General features: G+C 32.0%; 1 protein-coding gene and 1 long non-coding RNA gene across 4 annotated transcripts; both read right to left on the bottom strand.

Moving 5' to 3' along the window:
* Positions 1-1,294: 1,294 nt before the first annotated feature.
* On the bottom strand, positions 1,295-16,941 carry LOC137827926 (pleiotropic drug resistance protein 2). Of its 3 annotated transcripts, none has more exons than XM_068634301.2 (20): positions 16,338-16,941; positions 16,053-16,173; positions 9,619-9,707; positions 8,972-9,056; positions 7,908-8,198; positions 7,731-7,821; positions 6,721-7,621; positions 6,173-6,333; positions 5,929-6,032; positions 5,686-5,851; positions 5,531-5,611; positions 4,944-5,086; positions 4,441-4,773; positions 4,034-4,324; positions 3,861-3,944; positions 3,654-3,787; positions 3,316-3,543; positions 2,751-2,922; positions 2,174-2,428; positions 1,295-1,815 (listed from the first exon to the last, which is right to left on the bottom strand). In XM_068634301.2, exons 1-20 carry the CDS (start codon positions 16,745-16,747, stop codon positions 1,546-1,548), a joined length of 4,410 nt encoding a protein of 1,469 aa, XP_068490402.2. In that variant the 5' UTR covers positions 16,748-16,941; the 3' UTR covers positions 1,295-1,545. The 3 variants fall into 3 exon arrangements, with proteins under 3 accessions (XP_068490402.2, XP_068490401.2, XP_068490404.2); XM_068634300.2 differs by having other exon boundaries at positions 4,944-5,092; positions 16,338-16,933; XM_068634303.2 differs by having other exon boundaries at positions 4,944-5,071; positions 16,338-16,933.
* Positions 16,942-21,806: 4,865 nt separating this feature from the next.
* LOC137828210 (uncharacterized) lies at positions 21,807-24,386 on the bottom strand. Its single transcript, XR_011083837.2, has 3 exons — positions 23,658-24,386; positions 23,208-23,267; positions 21,807-22,038 (listed from the first exon to the last, which is right to left on the bottom strand). It is a non-coding gene; the product is annotated as an uncharacterized LOC137828210 (long non-coding RNA).
* Between the last annotated feature and the right edge of the window lie 200 nt (positions 24,387-24,586).

The following is a 24,586-nucleotide window of genomic DNA, read 5'->3' as shown; positions in this document are numbered from 1 at the left end:
TGTGACTGTAGATGTGATGGGCGTAGTTGATCCTGTGGGCAGATTAACATTTAAAATAAATGATGATGAAGTGTGTGTGAAAAATTGTGAATCAGATGCAATGTGATCGGTTGCTCCGCTATCCAAAATCCATGGTTTCGTAAAAGCAGAATTAGAGGAGGAGTTGTGGGCAAGTAGACCTGCAGAGCTAACAAACATGTCACTTTTACAGGTATTGTTGAACGAGTAAATAGCCTTTGCCAATTGCTGAATTTGTTCGGCACTGAAACCTTGTACAAGGTTTCTATCGGACTCATTAGTGATGCCTTCTTTGCCAGACATGATTTTTTATTTAGGGGATAAAAATGGAGAGGCTGTCAGGGCACCAAGATCGGTGCTCTGATACCATATAAAAAAAAAGATGAAATATGGTAAGAAGAAGAGATGTTTCTTATTCTCTTATGTGTATTGTTGTATTGTTACATCACCATGTATAGACAATATATAGGGAGTTTCTCTCTCCAAATTACAATCTAATTAGGTAGGATACTAATCATGAGATTATATCATTATTAAATTAATTGCATATAATTGGGTACAATATCGTACAATATTGCATACAATAGTTGCATATAATTTTTTGATAATTATTATTTCCTTAATAAAAATTCTTCTGACAAACCGGATAAAAGATAAGTAACTACATTATCTTGCTAATAGAATTTATTTATTTTGAACAAATTATTCATTTACACTATTGTTTGTCACTGGCATAGATTAAAAATTAAAATAAATACCATTTTTGTAGATTCATAAAATAGAGGGTGAAATTTACTATGTCAAAAGTTAACATGATTGGTACTTATTATGAAACTCAAATACTTCTTTCAAATTGTGACGTATTAGACATCAACGCTCGTACGACACTTATACATATCAGTGAATGTCCAATTCAAAAAATATTTATTGAATTTCTGATAATTCTAACACGAATCTAACAAAATTTTAAGTAAGAGAAAATACATTAATTTTCTAAAAACGCTCAAATTTATTGTATAAATTTTTATTATGATTATAAAAATAAAGAACAACTATTTTTGAACCAGTCATGAAAAATATCTTTTTGTTCCAAACAAAAATTGAAACATACTTAGTGCACATAAATCTTTATTTTTATTATATAATTTATAATTATATAATATATAGATCCGTGTTCCCACATCTTATATTTTAGAGACTATATGCATCTCTGTGTCCGTGTCATATAAGTGTCTTTGTCATGTCTGGCCTATAAGTTCAAAAACTAATACAAGAGTTTACTAAAAAGTAGTCCATTTATTCACACTGCTAATATGCACAGCAGTCATTTTCTTTTGTACACTTTGGAAGGGTATGTTGGTTCAGATGTTGAACAATGACCAATAACTAGATACAAGTGAAAATTTCAGACAGTATGGAAAAGCATAATGCTACTTATCAGTCTACAAAAACCTTCAAATGTCTTTCCTTACTCTTTCTTTTCTTTTTATTTGTGTTTATTCTGTTCATTTATAGTATCTGTGTTACTTATCTCTTCTGGAAATTAAGAACCTTGATACCATATGCAAAAACAAAAAGAAACAATGTGACAAAAGCAACAAGAGCCACAACAACAACTCCAAGGAAGCCATATTCATAGTCGAACTCTTCCCGAAGGTATGCTTTTACTGACAAGGATATTGATCCAGGTACCAGAATTGTATTAGTTTTGTCTCCCACCTGGGAAGTCACTAGGCCATATAAACTCCATGCAGTTGGACATACCCAGTAATACCACCTCCACCATATTGGAATTTTCTGCAAAACATGTGAAGCAGCTGATAGTTTTAGTTTCTGTAAGCTGTTATTGAAGCACTTGTGATTCAGTACAAATAAAATATCAATCAAGTTTCTAAAATTAGGACCAATCACCAATATCAAAAGTCTCATTCAATTTCAACATAAATTGGGTGCATAAGTTAATGCATTTTTTTTTATCTTCTTTCCAGTAAGTGATTATTGAAAAGTTTATCCAAGCTGGTTTTAAAGAATAGATTGCAAAAGGATTTCAAAAAGTGCACTCAATGTTTGAAGTATATTTAATGCAGGCCAGTGAACAGTTTGTTTTGTTACTCCCTGGCTATAACTATATTTAATTATTGTTTGGTATACTTACCGATTTTGGGATAATGAAGCCTGAGAATACGTTCCAAAACACTAGAAAGAAGGCCATAACAATTGCAGCAATTTGGGGGTTTGGTGTTAGAGCTGCAGTCATCATTCCATAAAGAGTGAAGTAGACAAACGAAATGAACATAAAGAAGTAAAACCACAAGAACTTATCAACTTGCCAAGGGAACCCCATCATTGAGAAAAGGATAAGACTAAAGGTAAATGTCTGTATTGCAACATAAATACATTCCACTGCCACCTGCAGAACAGTGTTTATAGATATCATAAATTTGCTCAGTCATTGACAATTAGTGCGTGTTTGGATAACTACCATAATTTGATTTTGACCCCTAAAATCATATCCAAAAATTGGAAAAGTGGAAGCAACTATTTGTTGCTTTAACTTTTAAAGTTGAATTGAAATCAATTATGGAAGAATTGAAATAGTTGCTTCCAGTTTTCGAATTCTTGGATATAATTATAGGGACCAGACCAGAATCAATTTTGGTTGGCATCAAAACACGCAGATAAACTATTAATTATCTTTGTCTTGTTTTCTGTGAAAGGATAACTGCATTTACCTGACCAATTGTATAAGGTAGAGCTGAGTACAATCCAGCTGCCTTTTCACGGTATAGGACTGTTCTTTCTATTGCAACTATGGGTTGAACGCTAGTAGTGTTGGAGCCTCCAACAAAGAAAACAGCAGTAAAGACAGCTCCCATTAAATTCATTAGATCTTGCTCCGTATCTCTGCAGACAATGTATTTTATCCTCACCTTAGTCACCTTTCATGATCGTGAACTTAGCCATGGTATTTTCTTTTTGATTATGTTGATAAAATACATTGCTATGACTTCTTTTAAAAAAAAAAAACTAGATAAAAAGAGTTCTTGTAGATGGTTGTGCACTTCTATGACCTCTGTTACATTAACAATTGACAAGATATTGATGATTCCTACAAATATTTCAACTCGACCTACGATAGGAAGTATCATCCAGTATGAACAAAGCTTTAAATTGTTCTGTTAGTCTCCAACCAAGAATGTATGATAAATTTGATCTCACTTGATTCATGGGTTGTCCTATCAAAAGTTAATCCATTTTTTCTGTAAGCACAAGAGATAGCAGAACATATGGACTTACATTTTCTTTCCTTTTTTCCAGAAAACGAGTCCAAAAATAACACCTATAGTTATTGATAAGAAGAGGCGGATGGCATTATACTGTGGATTCCTCCAGTAGGACAAGTTCTGTTTCCAGAAGCAAGCTATACATTGAGTAATAAAGGACTGGGAGTATTTATTAGGGAAATCAAGCTCCTTTGTTCCCTCTGAAGGTGTGCTTAGCTCTTTAATAAGTTCTTGATTCCTCCTGAAAAGAGTTGATGTCAGAAATGAAAAGAGAAGGCCATGTATAATTTCAGATTAGAAGAGGGAAACAGTGACAGTACTATGGGAATACAACTTCAATTAATACTTAACTGATACAATTCTGACTTAGTGTACAGTTCTGCAAAGTCTACACAAAGCTGACTCTCAACTTCTGGAGAACTGATCTCCAAAGCCCAAGTGGCAGGATTATAACCATCTTTGATTTTAGGAACTCCAGGAATAGCCTACAAATAGTATATAAGATTATTACTTTGAGAATGTAATGTATACATTTTGCAGTGCAGAACTCATACTCACCTCAAAGTACTCTATAAGCTTCTGAGATTGTTGACCTAAGGGACCATTATATATGAGTTGTCCTCCTCTCTTCATCAAAAGCAGCTGAAGGGAAGATTAAGTTGAGATAGAATTGAGTCTTATAATTAACATACAAATAATAATTTCATCTTCCAAATATTGGGAAGTGGTACCTCATCGAAAGCTTCGAATAAGTCAATGCTTGGTTGATGAATTGTACAGACGATAGTTCTACCTGTATCTGCTGTATTTCTGACAGTACGCATGACAATTGCTGCAGCTCTAGCATCAAGACCGGAGGTGGGCTCGTCCATAAAGATGATGGAAGGATTGGCAACCAATTCTACAGCAATGGTTAGTCTCTTTCTTTGTTCAGTTGATAAACCATCTACCCCTGGAAGACCTACTAGAAAATTTCTTACTTGATTTAGCTCAACGAGGTTCATAACTTCCTCGACAAACATCTGCGATATGAGATACTGTCTAGTTTGAGTATGGAGATTAGAAGGTATAACGTTTTATATAGAGAGAGAAATCTAGAGGGGGGAGTGGTGTGAGAGTTGATTTAAACAAAACACACCTTCCTTATTTTACTGTTGACCTCCTTACCAAGACGCAACCAAGCTGAAAACGTAAGAGATTCGTGCACTGTGATATTTGGAGAATGGATATCATTTTGTTCACAATATCCACTAATCCTAGCAAAAGTTGCCTGTTTTTTTGGGTAACCAGATATGTTGATACTTCCTTCAATATAACCACCAGTTTTTCTTCCAGCTAGAACATCCATCAATGTGGTTTTGCCAGCACCAGTTACACCTACTAATGCTGTTAGTACACCAGGCCTGAAAGCACCACTGACATCTCTTAGTAGTTGAAGTCGACTCCCTTCAATTCCATGTTTTTCCATTTCCTGATATGAAAACACTGTTAAAATATTGTACATTGGAAGATTAATACAGATGTAAAAGTAGTTAATCAGCACAGATATTTGTCACAAGTAGGAAAAGAAAGTGGTGAGAACAATGCTGAAGCGAATGACAGTCGGAGATGATAAATTTTGACTGAGTATGTAGAATTTACGGTTGGCATATTGATGTAGTAATTCACGTGATCAAAGGCAAGTGATAGAGGCCTAAAGGGTAACACCACTCCCCTCTTGGTTGTTAAAGTGTCTTCTTCAGGAGTTGAATTCTCTCGGCTGTTTTTTTCTGCCATATCAATATCTGCATCTAATCATTTAGTTTGTATTGGAAAGAAATACATTATAATAGCCGAAAGACATTTCGTGTAAATAACACTTAAGAAATTAAAGTTGAAAACAAGCAAAATCCTAGCAGAGCACCAACAGAAAATTCATTTCAAACCATGCAGGGCAAAGTCCAAATTGTGATCAAAGTGATGAAACCAACCAAGTAACTTGGTGAGCAAGAAATTGGTTTCAGAAAACATTTTTTTATTTACAATTTGTTTCCTAATTTTAAAGTTTATACAGGAAAAATTGAAAACAGAAAATAAAAAGGAAAACAATAAAATGTTATTTTCATTATTTCCTGTACAAATTCTGATAAACAGGAAACGAAACAGAAACCAGAAAACATTCTCTCAAATTCTACAATATATCATGATAAGAAAGAAAAAGGTAAGGTTGGTAGTTTCAAATGATTTACCAGCTGAAATAGAACTCTTTTCTGTAGTTCCCTTTTTCTCGGTTTGCTCCTCTAGAATAATAGATTTAGACTCTCCGTATGCTGCCATTTAAGATGTTGTTAGAGATAGTTTTATGGTGGCAGTATGAGAAAGAGGCTGCAGTATGGGAACTTACGATTCAGAAACGTCAAAGCAATTATAAAACAAATGTTGAAAAGCAGAGAAAAGCCTAGGAGAGCACCAATACAAATCCAGTACCAATATTCTTCAGTATACATGCTTCTAACCATGAGAAGAGCCTCCCCAACTGTACGGCCAGGAATTCTTCTGTCCTTGTTGGGCTGCAAAGTAGATAAATGAATGCAGTTTTCAAAGAAAATGTAAAAGAGAAAAATTATCCGCATGTTAATGATCTTACAGCACTCCATCTCGGGTCAAGGAATTCATTGATAGCAATGGCGTTCTGACCATACATCATAGGAGAAACATAATAACCCCATTTCATCCAGGGTTCAAGGTTATCTGTAAAGGAAATTATTCAAGTTGCATGAATCATTCTTCTTCACACAGTTGCTTGAGTGAATGATATAATGCTTTCCGTCATGCATTCCATTTTTATTTTACCAGTTGAGTAGAGAATGCAAAGGAATAATGAGGCTCACCTCTGGCAATAATGAACCCACCAAGAACATAAAAAAGTAGCAGTACAAAGAAACCAAACGTGTTTGCCACAACCTGTGTTCTCCCAAGAGCAGCAATGAATCGGAACAGTGAGATACCCATTTGATGGACGCAGACAAATGCTAATAACTGACCAAAAAATCTGCAATAATTGATTAAATTTATTATTGAAGACACTTAATTTCTTGCTACTTGCAAGTCAATAAAACAAATGAACATGGAAAGTGTGTCAATTAATTACACTTTCAAAAGAATACTCACCCAATACAAAACTGTTTGAAAAAAACCATTCTTTAGCATGCACCAAATAGTACCATGAAAGGTGGTGGGGTTACTTAATACTCATTGATGTGGGGTAGATTTTTCTAAAACACACGCATACATAGATAACAAATCATAAACACACAATGATTCAATTAACAGTTTTCATCCATGGAATGAAAACAAATCATAGTAGATCTACTTGTAGCAGTATAAAGTTCTGGAATGGTTGATTCTTTTATATAAATTAATTAGCATAGTTTCATACCTACTTGCAGCTGGAGCATAACCTACGGTGTAATAAGTAAGGACAACCCATAAACCGGACTCTACAAAAGAGAGAGGAATTCGAAAGATCCATATGGGAAGTGCAAAAGCCCATGCTGGATAAAACAATGAATCTCTTTGCTTGAAGAAAACGGGAAGTCTAAAAATAGTCATTGCAAGCTCAGCCATTCCATTGAACATTATGTTTGTGAGGCTAAAGAACAGTGCACCATAATATTTTCCCCCATCCTCAAGGTGACCACTTTTCATTTCTGTCCTAAAAAACACTGTCATAGTAATCAAAGACATTATCGTAATCTGAGTAGTTTTAAATATGTATATAAAAGCACTGCGCTTCATCAGTAGCCACTCTCTTGAAAAGCATGCCTTCAAGAGTTCTAGTTTTGAGATCCCATATTTATCTTTGACCAAAGCAGCAGGATGAGTTTTGGCACGGTCATAAGGAACCTGAAGTTCTTGGGAAAGTTGTTGGCCAATGCCAAAATTGTTGAAGTGAGATACAAATTCAGGAACGCTGACATACTGGTAAGGCTTGTCCCTTGCGAACCAGTATTGCTCTTGGTCCTTTCTAGAAGTAACCTCCTGTAAGAAGTCTGCAATTCCTTTTCTTTCGGGGCATTTGAAGCCTACACTCTCAAAAAAGTTGAGAATACTCTCACGTGGACCTTGGTAGACAATGTGGCCTTCTGAAAGCAAGATTATGTCATCAAAAAGGTTAAATGTTTCTGGTGCAGGCTGTAAAAGAGAGATTATCATTGTAACATCCATGACATGCACTAGCTGCCTCAAGAACTTGGCAATTTGGAAGGTTGTGGAACTATCCAAACCAGTTGAAATCTCATCCATTAAGAACACTTTTGCAGGTCCTACCAACATCTCACCTGCATCCATGATATGAAAGCCAGTGCTTGAGCATTGAACTAGCAGAAAATGGAAAGCAGTAATTCAAGGAGACTAACATCTCTTGATTAAGATAATTTTTTCCCATACCAGTAGTTAACCTCTTTTTTTCTCCACCAGATATTCCCCTTCTCATCTCATCTCCCACCAAAGTATCAGCACATATTTCCAATCCAAGAACCTGAGTTCATTTTCCTTGATATGTCAAATGGCAAGATATAGCGACTGAAAGCACAGTGTGATCTAATAGAAGTAGAGGAATCAAACCTTCAGAACATAATCTGTATTGAGACTTGTTTCTTGACCTTCCACTGCTGTGGCTTTCATGAAGGCATCTATCTCTGGATCTGGTTTGAGTCCAACTTGCTTTTCTCGCTTTATCAATTCTACTAGAAGCTCATGCCGCGTTCCAACTCCCAAGCAACGTCCAGAAAAGTCCAGCGTTTCTCTGACTGTCATCTCTCCATGGTGAAGATTATGCTGACTAATATAAGCACATGTTCTTTGAGGAACAAATTCTGATAATTCATGACCACAGTAAGTGACTCTTCCGGAAACCTGTTGATGAAATAATTTGATGATTCATTGTCCAAACTTAGATTTTTTATTGTTTATTTTACTTGACTTCTTTATCTATGATCCTAAGGTGAGAAGTCAATTCTGGGAAATCAATCATATTCATCGTGTTAGAAATAATGGACAACTGAGATAAATATAGAAGAATGAGCACACAAATTTAACAATTCTTAAAGAAAAGAAAAACATGCACTATATTGAAAATTGGTAGAAGAGAGTGACTGTAGTGTCTAACACTTATATTGATGATGGGCTCGGATCTCGGGCATATTAGCCCAAGACCTCTGCAACCACGTTAGACCTCAAAAAAAATCTCAATTTCTTCCGAAATTGGTCACACTACGAGCTTATATATCAGGTCAAGAATTAGGGTCATCAACTGTAAGAAACTGGCTCACCATATTCCTAACATGATCATGATTGGAAGGAGTGGAACACATAAAGCAATGAGTGAGTACTAAGCATTAGCATATGATAGATACGAAATAAAGTTATACTGTCTGACATGATGATAAACTTATAAAACACTTTCTTCAATTCACTTAACGAATGAAGTATCACTATTCTATGTGTACTTATATTCCAAATAAGGGTAAATGTTAGGGGGGGTCCTTTCTTTTCTTTTGTTTGTTAGAACTTAGAAGCAAATATTCAATCCTGCAAAATTATCATTTTGATAAAATGATATATATATATATATGTTATAAAAAAAGATATCATTGCATTCTTTCTTAATGATGGAGAGGATGGCCAACCCTTAAATCCTTGTCCAGTTTCCCAGCAAGTGCTTGCAACAGTGTAGTTTTTCCTGATCTCGGGGGCCCCAAAAGCAAGGTCAATCTGGAGAGTGTTTGAGAAAGTTTAGATACAGATAAGGAATAAAAATACCAATAAAAAGTTAGCAACATCATTATCATCATTGAGAATCTGCATCGTATTATAACTCGAATGAGAAATAGAAATAACTTTTTTCTGAACTGAAATAATTTTAAAATTGTATTGGTAATTCATCAAAAAGTTTATCTTTTCACTTGTAATCTGATAAAGAATTCTCAACATATCAACACCTTTTTTCCTAACAACATAGCTTAAAAAATTATAATATAAAAGACATTTCCTTGATTTGAAACAGAAAAGACATATTTCCCAATAGAAAATAATATTGTGAAAAGTTCAACCGGGTCAACATCAGAAACTTTGTTATTGAACTGTGATAGCATCTCTATCAAAAACCCTTTCTCTTTTGTTTTTCTTATTTGACATAAGGTAAGGTTCAATTGAGACTCTCAGATCCTCCTACTACAAAACAATCTTAAGGCCTCATTTCCAATTTATACTCCTTTTTAAGTTAGAAAATGTACTGTGCAACACCACTTTAACTAGAAAGACTTGTATCAAGCACCTTGCAGGCTTGACAATTCCACTAACACCTTGGAGTATCTTGATAACACTTTTCTTTGATGGAAGAAGATTAACTGATCCAAGAATTCTCTGTTTGCCACAAACCAAAAAGAAGAAAGTATCATTAGACAAATGCTCTAAAAGAGTTCAAATAACTACGTTTAATGGGCTTCAAAGAAGAATGTTGAGGTTGATGGCTGGTGATAAAAAAATTTAAAGAAATTATCTTAAAGTTCTTACACATATTAATTTTAATTTTTTAAATTAATTTAATTTGCTTCTAATTTTGTTTTCCTTAAAAATCTTTAATTCTTCTTAAGAGATCACACTGTTATTTCATTACTTAAACAGTTAATTGTCGCATAATGCGATACATTATAGTTTCTTGAGTGTTTAATGATTATGAATATTTTTTTCCTTCCCAAATAGTTAAATTACACAATTCCAATTTAAATTTAAATTTTAACGTACAATATCAAATTAATTGATGTAATGTAAAAAAAAAAATCAATAGATATGAAATTATATATCTTTTTTAAATAATGTATTTTATATTCTCTTCCACGATTTCAAAATATTTTTTAATTTGTTTTTGATAATATAGAAGTAACATCAAATATTTTTTTTTCTTAAAATACGTAATTATGTATCTTATAATATAACTAAATCTAGTTTTTTTAGAAAAAATTGCTCAAATATAAAAATATTCACATTATGAATATAAAATTGATTTAAATCTAGAGTTTAATAACCATGCGCATAAAATTTTTATTGTCAATCTATCAGAACTTTTCTAGACATGAATTTTAATAATTTTAATATAAAAAATAATATTTCATTACTTAAACAGTTAATTGTCGCATAATGCGATACATTATAGTTTCTTGAGTGTTTAATGATTAGGAATATTTTTTTCCTTCCCAAATAGTTAAATTACACAATTCCAATTTAAATTTAAATTTTAACTTACAATATCAAATTAATTGATGTAATGTAAAAAAAAAAATCAATAGATATGAAATGATATATCTTTTTTAAATAATGTATTTTATATTCTCTTCCACGATTTCAAAATATTTTTTAATTTGTTTTTGATAATATAGAAGTAACATCAAATTTTTTTTTCTTAAAATACGTAATTATGTCTCTTATAATATAACTAAATCTAAATTTTTAGAAAAATTTGCTCAAATATAAAAATATTCACATTATGAATATAAAATTGATTTAAATCTAGAGTTTAATAAACATGCGCATAAATTTTTTATTGTCAATCTATCAGAACTTTTTCTAGACATGAATTTTAATATAAAAAATAATATAAACTGTTATCCATAGTAAATGTAATTGGATGAAAAAATCATATTGGAAAAATATGTGTCAGGAAAAAATTTTCTTAAATTTATTTTCTTACTTTCTTATTAGCAGTTAAAATCCTTCACTGGATATAACAAACAAATTTTAACAAAAAATATTTTGGACAAAATTAACTTTTTTTTTCTGGAACTACTTTTTCTTTCTGATGCCCATATTTTTTTGAATGCAGGTAGCTGTTATATGGGCCTGGGTCCCATTGGGGGAGATTTTCTCAAAGTTAGGAACATGTAATGTTCAAATATTTAAAACTATTCACACCCAACAACGAACAAGGTTATTCCTCAACTACTTTTTCTTAGCTTCTTCTTTTCTTTCTCAAGAAAAAAAAATCTGTAAAAGGAAAAAAGAAAAGTGGAAAAATAATATTTTTACTTAGAAATTAAAACAAAATATCATATGCACTATTATTATTTAACCAATAGAGAAACATGTGATGATTTAATAAAGATGTTCAAGGGTATGAATTACCTACACACCTTTTATAAAAAATAATCTAATTAGTTTGGATTGGTAAATTATGAATCCAACTTGTTTATTGTGTGTTATATTATATTAAATATGTATTATTTAAAAAATATTAGATTATTGGTAATAACACTTAACACCTAAGTTTAGTCTCATTTAAAATGATATTTTGCTATAAACATTCTTACTCATTCAAATATGTATATATAAAAAGAAACAAGTTCCTTAAATTTGTAAAATATAATCATTTTTATTTGTTTAAAAATTAAAGATCGTATTTTTTAGAAAATAGTTTGGCTCGTCTTAAAAATATTATTAATTTAAATAAATGTTGCCAACATATACAGTTTAAAACGTCCAAACAAATACACCACTCAGAATATCTAGTAAGCTTTAAGCACTATATTATTGATATCTTTAGATGATAGAAAATTTAATGTTTTATTTCAGTGTTCTTAATTAGAAAAATTATTGGAACTTTTGTAATTTAATACCCATTATTTTTTATTAGATTAAATTTGTGTAAAGCTCTTATGAGTTGTTAAAAAAAAGTCTTTATTGGAAAAAATATTTGTTATGCGACACCAAAACGATAAAAAAATCAATTACATATATAATTTTTAAAGTAATTTAAAATGTTCAATCGATTATATTTATTGCCATGACACTAACTTTTTGTTTGATAGAGAGAAGAGAAATCAATCAATAAATACATATATAGAAAAGATTGATGAAAATAAGTGAAATTAAAAAGTATTTAAAAATAAAGAAAAAATAGAGATAATAAAAAAAATTAAAAAATAGAATAAAAAAGTACTAATAAGTCACACCACTTTTAAAAAAAATATTTTTTCAACCTTACCTCCATCAATTATTCCTATTTATTTTTATTTTCACCCATTTATTCATTTCTCCGTACCCAGACAAATGCATGTGAATACACTGAGAGAGACAAAACTTAAGTACTGATCTTTAATACTAACATTTGTTCTGATGAAATTCTAGTTTTAATTTAAAACATTATTTTAAAAAGCTTAAATTATGATCCTAATTTTTGTCAGAGATAACTTATTTAAATTATTAAGAGTTAAATATATTTTTCCTTTACGTAAAATTAATTTTTGTTATGTATTTTCATGTAAAATTAATTTTTATTCTTCGAATTTTAAAACTCTTGAATATGAATATTGTAATAAGGAATATTGGAATAAGTTATTGTTTTTTTAAGTGATAACATTATAATAAATATTAAAAATTATAATATAAAAAAATACTGATAAGAATTTATTTTAATAATTTTTTTACTACAAGTGAGGATGTTTAAAGTTTAAATTAAAAAAAAACTAATTTCATTAAAAAATATATTTAATCTAATTATTAAATGAAACTTTATCTTTAGTTAATAAGTAGTTTATATGTGTTACAAAAATGATCTTCAGCTTATTGAGAAGTGAACAGCAGCAAGGGATTCTGATGTCCCCTTGAAGAGAAATATAAGATTTGTTTTGCTATGTAAAATTGGAACATTATCTTCTAATAATATCACTCTAGTAACATAAAGTGTTACAAACTATAATCATGGTCGTTCACGACAAAATGCTTGCTCTAGATATTATTAAGAACATATTTTTGTTTTTGCTTCTGCTCTTCGTTATCAACAGATAAATTAGAAGAACTGAACAAAACTTTTTGTTCTTAGACACTAAATTCCAATAGAAGAAGGTATAATTATGATCACACTCCTATCTGTTGAATCCGAATTTATTAATAGCAGTACCCTATATATCTTGGTAGTTGGTAATGAATGCATGCTCTCAGAATAATTCTTTGCTGTCTTCAAAATAAATGTTTTTATTTTATCAAATCTTGAAAATTAGCATTTTATTCCCTTCAACAGTTTTATGGAGATTTTTAAAATGTTAAATGGTTTTATTAAATCAGTCTTAATGGCTTATATTAAGAAGATAAAAAATATATATATTTTACTGTAAAAAGTATTTAAACGTAAAGTTATTATTAAAATCTTTTTAATGAAACCTTTTCACTTTTATTCCATCGGATATCATATGTACTTTCATATTATAGAGTAGATATAATAAGTTCAATTCCATCTTTCCGTATTAAATTCTTTGGAATTCCAGTTATTTGATATTTATTGAGAAGGAAAAAAGAAATTAATGCTCCCTTGTGATGTGATGTTTTTGTAATACAACTTTCAGGAACTTTCAGGAATAGAAAAGTTATATTGACACTAAACAACATATATATTTTATACTGTTTATAATAATATTTTTAAATTAAAAAATAAAATAAAAATAATAAAATATTAATTTATTACAGTATAAAATGTATTATCAATATATCAGCACGAAAAAGAAAAATCATTTCAATTAGTTTTTTTTTTTTTGTGTGATTTCAAATTTGACAGTGAGTAAAATCATTCCTCAGAAAAATATTTATGATAGTATTACCCAACGTCTTGAAGATACTTAATAAAATATTATCAGTTATTATTTAAAATTTTTGTTTAATCTAATGTTTTTTATCTTAAAATCTTATTAACTATTTCGACAACACAATAAAGGATTGGAAATCATATAGGAGGGTTTTAAAAAAAATATATAGTTAAATTCATTTTACCACTTTACTATATTATTTAAAAATATATATTATTCAAATGTTTCTTTGTACATTTTATTATTATATTTTTTTAAATTTTTACACATTTTACTTATATATTAAAAAATATAATAAAGTGTATTACACATTTCTAAAAGACGACTTTGCTTTATCACTTTTTTTTTAAAATAATGTCATTGTATATATAACTAATAATGGTAAAATTCGTATAAATTAAAATAGTATGATGATAAAATGTGTTAAAAAAATTATATGATTGTAAAAATTGAAATTTTTGTAATAAAATGTATTGAAAAATCATAGTAAAATTGAAAAGCCTGGTTAGGACAATTTTCAAATTGATAATCATTTAGTAATAAAATGTATAATCAAACCAAAAATACAAAGAATAAATTTTCATGTATCTCAATATTTTTTTTTTAATTTTATAACCCTATTTGTAATACTAAGAACACTGATTATAATTTCTGTTTACTTTGATGTCATTAGTTGAGAAACATGGAGTGCATATTATTAAATGATATAATTACTCTTGGTCCCATATTCTTTATCACTTTAAGAATTTTAATTTATTTAAAATATTTATCACAAAATAAAACAAAAAAATTCATTATTTTTTTTACTAATATGCCTGTTTATTTATTTAAATGATTTAAATAATATAAATATTTAATTAATTTGTAACTATATTCTAGCTCTTTTAATAAAAAAAATTGAGTTAAAATATTATTATAGTAATTTTTATGGTTAATATTAGCTAGACAACATATATACATAAGTTAATGAACTGGTGTACTTAGGTTTAGGGTTTCACTATTTATCTTTACAGTTTTAAGTGTTCTTAAAATATAAATATACATATTTATTATTAGTAATTTTTTTTTAATTTTATAAACTTAATTTCTTTGATAATAATAGAAAAAAAAATATTAAAATTAATTTTTGAGTAAGTTAATAATATATTTTAAATCATTTAATTAAATTAGTCCATTTGAGTTAATTTTATACCGAATTATGTAATGGATTAGCTAAACTGGAATAGAAAAAGGTGGAACCTAATTTGAGTTTTTTTCCCAATTATATATTTATGATTCAACTTGCTTCATATGCTAGCTCATTTATTTTTACTCTATATTTAGTAATTTTGAAAAGTAATAAATTAAATCACAATGTGGGGTAAAATAAGGTGGATGCTTTTTAAGTTTGGTTAGAGTAGGTTGAATTTGTTTAAATTAGTTGAATTCTTTTTAGGTCAAATTTTTATATAATAACTATAATTTATAGTGACTAAATTAAAAATTATTTTAAAAACTAAAAAAAAGTTGATTTTTAAATTAATTTTTATTATTATTAAATAATTTTTAAATTGATATCTAATAATTAGTTACTAAATTTAAAATCTAAATAATTGGTAGTTAAAACCTTAATAACTAATTAGATACCAATTTAAAAACTATTTAAATACAATACAAATTAATTTAAAATTAAAAAATATTTTTAATTTTTAAAATTGTCTATAATTTAGTTATTAGAGTAACTAATTATTTTTTTTCTCTAAAATTGTTTTTCTATTTCATAATTTTTGTTGTACTGATTGAATATTGATTAATCTATTAATTATGTGAAATTCATTTTTAAGAACCCTAGTTTTGTTAAAAAAGAAAATTAATTTTCAACAGATTTATCTGTGTGAATCCATCAACCCACCTTTAAAGCAAGTTTATATTAATCGGTTAACCAATATTTTTTTTTGAAAATGAAGAGTGTAGAAGCAAAACTGGAGGGACAAGCCAATAAAACACTACTCGTTATTACTGGTTAACATGTAGTATTGTTTTTTAATGTAGCACACGTGGATGGCTTTTAGTTCGTATGAAAAGTAGAAAATGTGAGAAAGTAGAGAAGAAGGGAAGTAACATACTCAACCACACACATGCAGGAATAAAGCAATACCTCCATCGCATTCATGGTGGAGTTCACTAAGGTTGGCAGTGCTCTGCTTCCATTAAATGCATCTCCTTCCACAAACAAATTTTCAAATCGGACTTCAACTTTTGGAATCTCTATGGCAACCCTAATCAACACAACAGATACTTCACAATCAACATCCTTTTAAATCACACAACAAATTAAAACATGAAAAAACCAAAACAAAGTGAATAAGCAAACACCAGCTAGTTATGTCGGTGACATGATGAACAGAACAGAACAGAACAGAAAAGAAAAGAAGAAGCTGACCTATCAATCCTCTCCCTCATGCTACGGAGAAACCTCTCGTTGTCTTGTTGAACAGTGGTTAGAATGGCGTGAAGGAGTTTCTTCTTGTCCTGAAAACCGAGGTTGGATACATCAACCTCTTCATAATTGAACCTTCCACTTTCTTCTAACACCCTTTTCACTAGGCTTTTCCTTAGCCTTTCGAATGTTGGAAGCCTCTCTATGGCTGCCCACTTCAGCTCCTCTTCATCATCATCATCACCACAATCCACTCTTGTGCTCCTGTCAAAGACATCCCCACCATGTCCAGCACCCCACACCTCAGAAACACCAGCTGAGACCCAACTCCTTCTGCTCAAAGATCCTATGCTCATCCTCAAGCTGCTAATCGACCTCACCACCTCACCACCTGCATCCACCCCTTCCTCCATCCCTCCCTGCTTTCAATGATAGATACACTCAATATTTCTTCTGTCGGGGAACCCAAAATTATGAGAAATTGTGTGAAGTCCCAAATCATTTATTTGTGAGACAATTTTGAAAGCTTCCACTGGATTGCTTCAAACCAACCGTTTTGATGGCTCAGTTGTTATAAATGCCTCTCTTCACTTCAATTTACATCAACATTTTTTTAATCTCTACTTATTTTCAAAATGAAGGTGTGTGTGGGCCTTCACTTGTTTTTTTTTTTCTTTACTTTGCCATGGGAAGTTTCCTCGCAAAATATATTTTCTATTTTGCTTTAAATTTACTTCTTATTTTCAAGAAGATTTCAATAGATAAGGATAAAATGATAGGGGTGGTCATGGTACAACCGATCTAATCCAATAAAATGCATTGAATTTAAAATTTATATTACTTTTAATTAGATTAAATTTATTTAAAATTTTTAATTTATTTAAAATAAATTAAATTTAGATTAAATTCACTTTGTTGATTAAATTAAATTTATTTTATCAATTATATTAAATACATCCCGATTTGAATTATGATCGACTCAATTCGATATGGATGGGGACACACTTGATTTGACATGGACTTTGGTCCATATCGACTCTCCTCAATATCGGTCCAGATTGACTCGGCTCAACATCAACCCGAATCGACTCAATTCGACATTAGTCTGGACCGACTCGATTCGATATTAGTCTGGACCGACTCGGTTCGACATTAGTAAGGGTCCACACGGCTCAACATCGATCCAGACTGACTCGGCTCCACGTCAGCTCAAAATGACTCGACTAGACTCAAGCCCGCACCGACTCGGTTTGACATCAGTTCGAACCGACTCGCTCGAGATTGGCCCAAACCAAATCTACTTGACATCGGTCCCGGCCGACTCGACTCAACATCGGTCCCGGCCGACTCGACTCGACATCGGTCCCGACAGACTCAACTCGACATCGGCCCGGATCGACTCAACTCAACATCGAATCTGCCGACTCGACTAGACTTCGACACTCATCAACTCGACATCCACCAACCTCAATATTGACCCGAACTGACTCGTTAGATATTGACCCAGACCAACTCTACAAGACATCGACCCAAACCGACTCGGCTCGACATTGGCCCGGAATGACTCTTCCTGACGTCGACCTGGGCTGACGCAGCTCAACATTGGTCCAGACTGACTAGACTTGACATCAGCTCGGACCCACCCTACTCGACATCGACCCAGACTGACTCAACTTGACATCGGCTCAGACCCACCCTACTCGACATTGGCCTAGACTGAATCGGCTTGACATCGACTTGGGTCTACTCGGCTCAACAATGGGTCGATTGACTCAAATCAACATCGGTTTGGGTCAACTCAGCTCGACATCGGCCTGGACCGACTCTCTCAACATTGGCCAGGATTGACTTTACTCAACATCAGCCCAGACCGACTCAGCTCGATATCGACTCGGATCGACTTTACTCGATATCAGCCCAGACCGACTCGACATTGACCCGAGTAGACTCATATCGAAATTGGTCGACTCGGCTCAGCATTGGTCTGGGCCAACTCGGGCAGTCATTGGCTTGGGCCTACTCGGGTTAGAATCAGCACAGATAGACTCTACTTGACATAGCTTACATTAGCCCAGACCGACTCGGCTTTACATCCACCTGATTGGAATTCGACTTGACATTGACCCGGATCGACTCGGCTCGACATTGGCCAGACTGACTTTGATCAACATCGGCCTGGGATGGCTTTGATCGACATGGTCCCAGACCCACTCGGGTCGTCATGGCTCGGGCGAATCTCACCAACATTGGGTCGGGTCGACTCAGATCGAGATGGGCCTGGGCTGGCTCGGCTGACTTGATTTGACATCAACTCGACATCGACCCATAACAACTCGGCTCGATACTGTCCCGGACCGACTCGACTCAACATTGACTCGGTTGATTGGATCGACATCGACCTGAGTCGTCTCAGCTTAACATCGACCCAGGGCAACTCGCTCAACATTGGCCTGGATCGACATTACTTGACATTGGCCCGAATCGACTCAACTTGATATCGGCCTAGACTGACTCTGCTTGACATCGGCCCAGACCGACTCGGCTAGATATCGTTTCGGGCTGACTCGTCTCGAACATGACCCCAGGTGGACTCAAATTGATGTGGGCTTCCGCCGACACAACTCGACATCGGCCTGATCCGACTCGGCTCATCATCGGCTTGGGATGACTTGGCTAGTCATTCTCTCTCGGGCCTACTCAACTCAGAATCGACCTGGACCGACTCCACTCGACATCACTTACGTTGGCCTGGACCGACTCGGTTTGACATTAGTTCGAACCAACATCGACTTGACATCAGCCCAAACCGACTCGGTTCGACATTGGCCTGGACTGACTCTGCTCGACAACGGCCTAGGCCGACTTGGATCGACATGGATTGGGATGACTTGGATAGGCATGGGTTTGGGTCGACTTAGTTCGACATGGGCGTGGGCTGACTGAACTTAACATCGCCCCGGGATGACTTTTCTTGACATGGTCCCAGGCTGACTCGGATCGTCATGGATCGGGCCGACTGTGATCGACATTGGGCCGGGTCGACTCAAATCGAGAGGGACCTGGGTCAAATGGGCTTGATATGGGCTTGGGTCGACTTGGCTTGACATCAACCTGGACCGACTCAGCTCAATATTAGTCCGAGCCAACTTGACTTGACATCGACCGTGACCGACTCGGATCAACATAAACCCGAGCGGACCTGGATGGACATGGGTCGAGATCGACTTAAATGGGTTAAAAATAATCCAAAAATATATCCAATATATATCAAATTCATATCCAATTAAATGGATTAAAAATAATATAAATTTAAATAATTATAAATTAGATTTGACAATTTATATTTTTTTTCCCTTCTTTATAAACTTTATAAAATGATATTAAAAGTAAAACCAACTCCTTCAAAATTAGGTTTGAGAGACGTTGCTAACTAATAAAGACGTTGCTAACTAATAAAAATGATCCTTTTCAAGGTACAACACCCTTCTCTTGTTTTTATGCGAGTAATTATTAGATAGCTTTAAATAATATATTTTTAATTAAAATGATGTCATATAAATATAATCCTCACCTGTCTGATAATTTTTGGGAAGACTTTTCAACGAAACTTCCCCAGTTTGTCCATACAAAGCTAAAACAAGTGGTCCTGAAATCTTATACGTGACTAGTTTCTACATTTTAAGAAAGTATCCTTAACTAAAATGTGTTAAACAAATTTATGATAATAAACAAAAATGAGTGAAAAGTGATGTACCGTGATTTCGTTCTGAAAAAACTGGTTACGGTTGTAATCCAACAATTGTCACGTTTCTTAGTATTAATTAGTATAAAGAAATTAAGGTTAAGGGTTGAGCTCTCACGCTACTTCTTGAGAAAGTGATTCTTACTGGCTTTTATTATTATGCATGTCCCACGTACAATCTGTTCAATCCTGTTAGGTAAATAAGATGAATAACTCCTACTCACGTGACACCAAAGTATCTTCTAATTAAAGTTAAGTTTTTTTTTTCTCAAATTAAAAAGTAAGATGATAAATTACACTAATCACGTGATGTTAGAGAAATACTCTACTTTTCTGTCTTATATTTTTACTTTTCTTAATGATTGTTTAAAAACACCTTACACCTGTATTGTTTGCTGTGTAAGAAAATACTACTGCAATAAAGTTGTGAAGAATGTTCATGAAAAATCTGACTCTTGCAATAAAATATATATTCTTAAGTTACTAAAACTAATATAGTTGCAATAAAGGATAATTGATTTTGAGAAAATACTACATATGACTCCACTAAATAACCAAGTTAATACCACTACCTTAATATCATCACTTAGAGAGTATAATATCCAATCAGAATAAAAAAAGTTAAAGGATTTAATTTTCCTCCTCATCCAAGACTAAGCCTGTTGTGCTAAATTAAATATTTCTTCAGAATCCACCTCCCCCTCCCTGAACACTGCATTATTCCTTTGACTCTAGATACTCCATAATACCGCAACCCAGACGCCTTTCCACACTTTATTACTGACAGTATTAAACTGCATCAAATGTTGTTTAAGGTCCTTATGATATACAAATTGTATCCCCGCCCATTTAGACACAATTGCCACAATATGGTAAGTTACCTCACATTCTAGAAAAAGGTGAAGATTTGATTCCTTGACCTGATAACACAACGAACACAAATATAATGTGAGAATAATACCTCTTCTCAAAAGATTCATTCTTATTGGTGCTTTCCCTTTATTGATTTTCCAAGCTAAGGTTAGGGCATTTGTTGGGGCTTTTATTGCCCATAAGGTTTCCATAGCTAGACAACACACTTAAGGATTCACTTTTTGTAAAATATCATAAGTTGATTTCACAGAGTAAATTCCTCCCACTTCAGCTAACCAGGTACACTACAAAAAAACGTGTATAAAGCGGCGGTTATTTTCGCAAAAACTGGCGTTTTTAACCGCTGCATTATACGTCTGTGGCGGTACCGCGTACCGCCAGAATTCTTGCCGCCACAAAGTTTAATGTGACGGTCAATTGAGAACCGTTGTAGCAGACGCCATATTATGCATTGTATAAAGTGGCGATTTTAAACGTGTAATTGGCGTCAGTTATAAATGTCATAATTTTAAAACTGGGTAAACCAATTCTAACGTAAATAATGGCAGTTTTAACCGCCACTTAATACAATATAGTATGGCATTTATAATACACTTTATAATTGTCATAATTCGAATATTAAATATTTAATTTTATTTTTAATATTTATAATAATTTATTTAATTCTATTTTATAATTTGATTTCATAATATTATTTAATTTCATATTATAATTAAACTTTAATTTTATTTTTAACATTTATAATAATTTATTTAATTCTATTTTATAATTTGATTTTATAATATTAATTAATTTGATATTATAATTAAATTTCACTACACATTTATGTTTCATAATATAATTAAAATTGATAAATATAATAATCAAAAGATGACTTCATTCATTGATTGAGAAAACAAAATTTATAATGTTAAACTAATCCAAACAACTAGTAAATTAAATTGTCAAAATATAAATTGTTTAACTTTCTAAATATATTACAAGTAAATTTCCAATCCTAATTTGTCTTACTACCTCCACTTGAGCTTGGTGATATATTCTGGTTTCGTGATGGAGTATGACTGCCGATGAAATGGTGATTATCAACTCCTGCAGATACCATAAGGGTTGTCAACTTAGCGGCAATACACACGAAAAAATGGGATAGATACTAACTAGGGTTGGCATTCAACAACCAAAAAAATTTCAAATAAAACTAGTCGCAAGAGAGGTGTGCATCTTATTTCCAGACTAAATAAAAAACCAATGCATGCCATAAAATGTGTCATTCAAGAAACAGTTTGTGTTATGAGACAGACAAGAAATCAGACTGGTCCCACCATCACCCGTAGACTAAGTTGCATGATACGTGTAAATTTAATTTAAATGACAATATTGGTCTTTCAAAGGTGATACCAACACAACACTGGTCCTCAATTTATAAATACATCAAATCAGTAACATGATCAAATTGGTTTTAAAATTTCACATTTTATCATCAAATTGTTTTTTTGAAGGAAAACCAATGCCATTAATTATCATCAAAGCAACAATCTTTGGAGAACCAATCTAACCTCATATTTTTAGAGGACCAAAATGAATGTTAATTATATAGATAATGAAAAACATAACAGCATAGAAATTTTATATTGTAAAGGATAAACCAACACTTGAATTGCAATCGACCATAATGAATTCACAAAATATTAGTTGATACCTTTAACTGTTCAAGGAGAAAAGTTCCTAATATTGCACTTGTGCTTCGTAAATTTTATTTTATAACCCAATCTAAATTCATATGCTATTTAAGAAAATGGCCACTGAACTAACTATCCTTATCCTAGTTCACAACTATTTCATACTTCAATAGCAACTCATCCCTTCACATCATATGTATTAAAAGATAATACTCGTGTAACCGAGAAAAAGTTTTAAATCAATAACCATGTGATCATTCATCTCATAACTGCATTAAGCAAATAGGGAATAAAATGTATTTAGCAAGACAACTCACGTAAAGAATGTTCCAATGTTTTAAAAGCAAAAAAACTGCCGGGCACACATCATATCATTCACGAGGATAGTGGACAACTTTATAGTGGACAACAAATGGTTCACCAAAATAGAAAATTTCTTCAATACCCTACTTTTATTGCAAATTGTTGATCCAAAGATTACAATGAAAATTTCTTTTGGACAATCTATAGTCATTCACAAATGCTTGCATACTTATTACTATCAAGAGAGCAAAAGCAGTATAAGTAGGATGTGTATAGTACCCGAGTTGCAAAAATGTTATCCTTTTTCTTGTTTTTGAAGATTGCCAATTGAAATTCTTCCTGCAAAGAAAGATCATCCAAAACCACACAATATGGACACCGAATTCCATGTGAGAACAAGTTGTCTTAGGACGATAAAATATATAAAGTATTTTTATCAAATATATGAAAGAAAAGTTTAACAAATTGATATTCTGTTGTGGATCATTCATGCCTAGAAGCATCATTGAGAAAATAACAACCGATTATCCTTATATTATAAACATTATCAGAAGAGAAGACAATAAACTGCAACCCAATTTAAAAGTTAGCTATGACTAAGAACAGAAACTTGGAGAACCAATCTAAAATTGGAAAATATACACAAAATTCTAACCAGCATATCCCAACACATTATGACATATTTATAAAATTGAATTTCTTCCAAATAGTTGAGAGTTGAGAAAATACCTTGTAAAATGTATGTATCTTGGAGTTGAGCTAGCTTCCAACACAAATCTGAAATAGTCTGAAAAGGGAAGAAAATGATAAGGCATTGGACCACACACAAACCAATTATTTAGAAAACCTATTATAGTATTTTCCACCAATTTTGAAGAGACTATAACAAGGTCAAGTAAAATAATAGACCAACATTACCCATTTAACAAGGTTAAAATTGAAACACAAGTTGCATTGTACTTTCACCATCAGACTAAAATCCTAAGGGAATACATGTCACAGTGAATCAAATTATAAAGTGAAAAATGCCCCAATTTAAAAGGGAGGTTGCAGTAAGAGTACCCAACATCATAACCTTAAGGGTTTGTTTGGTGTAGAAATAAAGTGAATAAAAATAAAAACGATAATTGAAAAAAAAAAGTTGAGAAATAAAGAAAAAAAAAATTATTTGGTTGAAGAGAAACGAAGAAGAAACCAGGAGAGAGATACACACTAAGGTAAAAAAAAAAATAGAGCGAAGAAGTATTTGTGAGACAGATTCACCTTTTAATTTTCTCCTGCCTATTTCTATCTCATACAAAACAACCCATTCAAATTCGTCACCCCTATTTTAACTCCTCCCCCTCCACCCAAACATACCATAAAGAAACAATTACCATATCAATCATATAAAAACTGAACATTTAAGTAGGATACAACATCATCATCCTGAACAACCTGTAGTAGAATCAATGAGTAAAGAGTTAAGTTATCAGTAAACTACAAATAACATATGTCATAATATACTTACAAAGAAATCACCAACGACAATAAATATGAGAAGGCAAGAAAATAAAATTCCAATTTTAACTGAGAACATTCACACAAAAGAACTGCAGAACAACATAGTTCTTACCAAATAAGAATAAAAAACATAGTTATTTGAATCCAAAACATGT

The sequence above is a fragment of the Phaseolus vulgaris genome, chromosome 7 (assembly GCF_051622355.1).
Source record: "Phaseolus vulgaris cultivar YP4 chromosome 7, ASM5162235v1, whole genome shotgun sequence".
Lineage (NCBI taxonomy): Eukaryota > Viridiplantae > Streptophyta > Magnoliopsida > Fabales > Fabaceae > Phaseolus > Phaseolus vulgaris.
The sequence above is the reverse complement of the archived record's forward strand: the minus strand, read 5'-3'. Positions and strand labels throughout refer to the sequence as shown.

Excerpts from the sequence above, each read along its gene's own strand:
- LOC137827926 (XM_068634300.2), bottom strand. The coding sequence starts at position 16,747 with ATGGAGGAAGGGGTGGATGCAGGTGGTGAGGTGGTGAGGTCGATTAGC. Across the intron at positions 8,199-8,971 it reads AACTGGACAAGGATTTAAGG|GTTTCCGGAAGAGTCACTTA; the intron begins GTTGGCCATCCT and ends TTTCATCAACAG. Across the intron at positions 1,816-2,173 it reads GCTTCATTATCCCAAAATCG|AAAATTCCAATATGGTGGAG; the intron begins GTAAGTATACCA and ends CATGTTTTGCAG.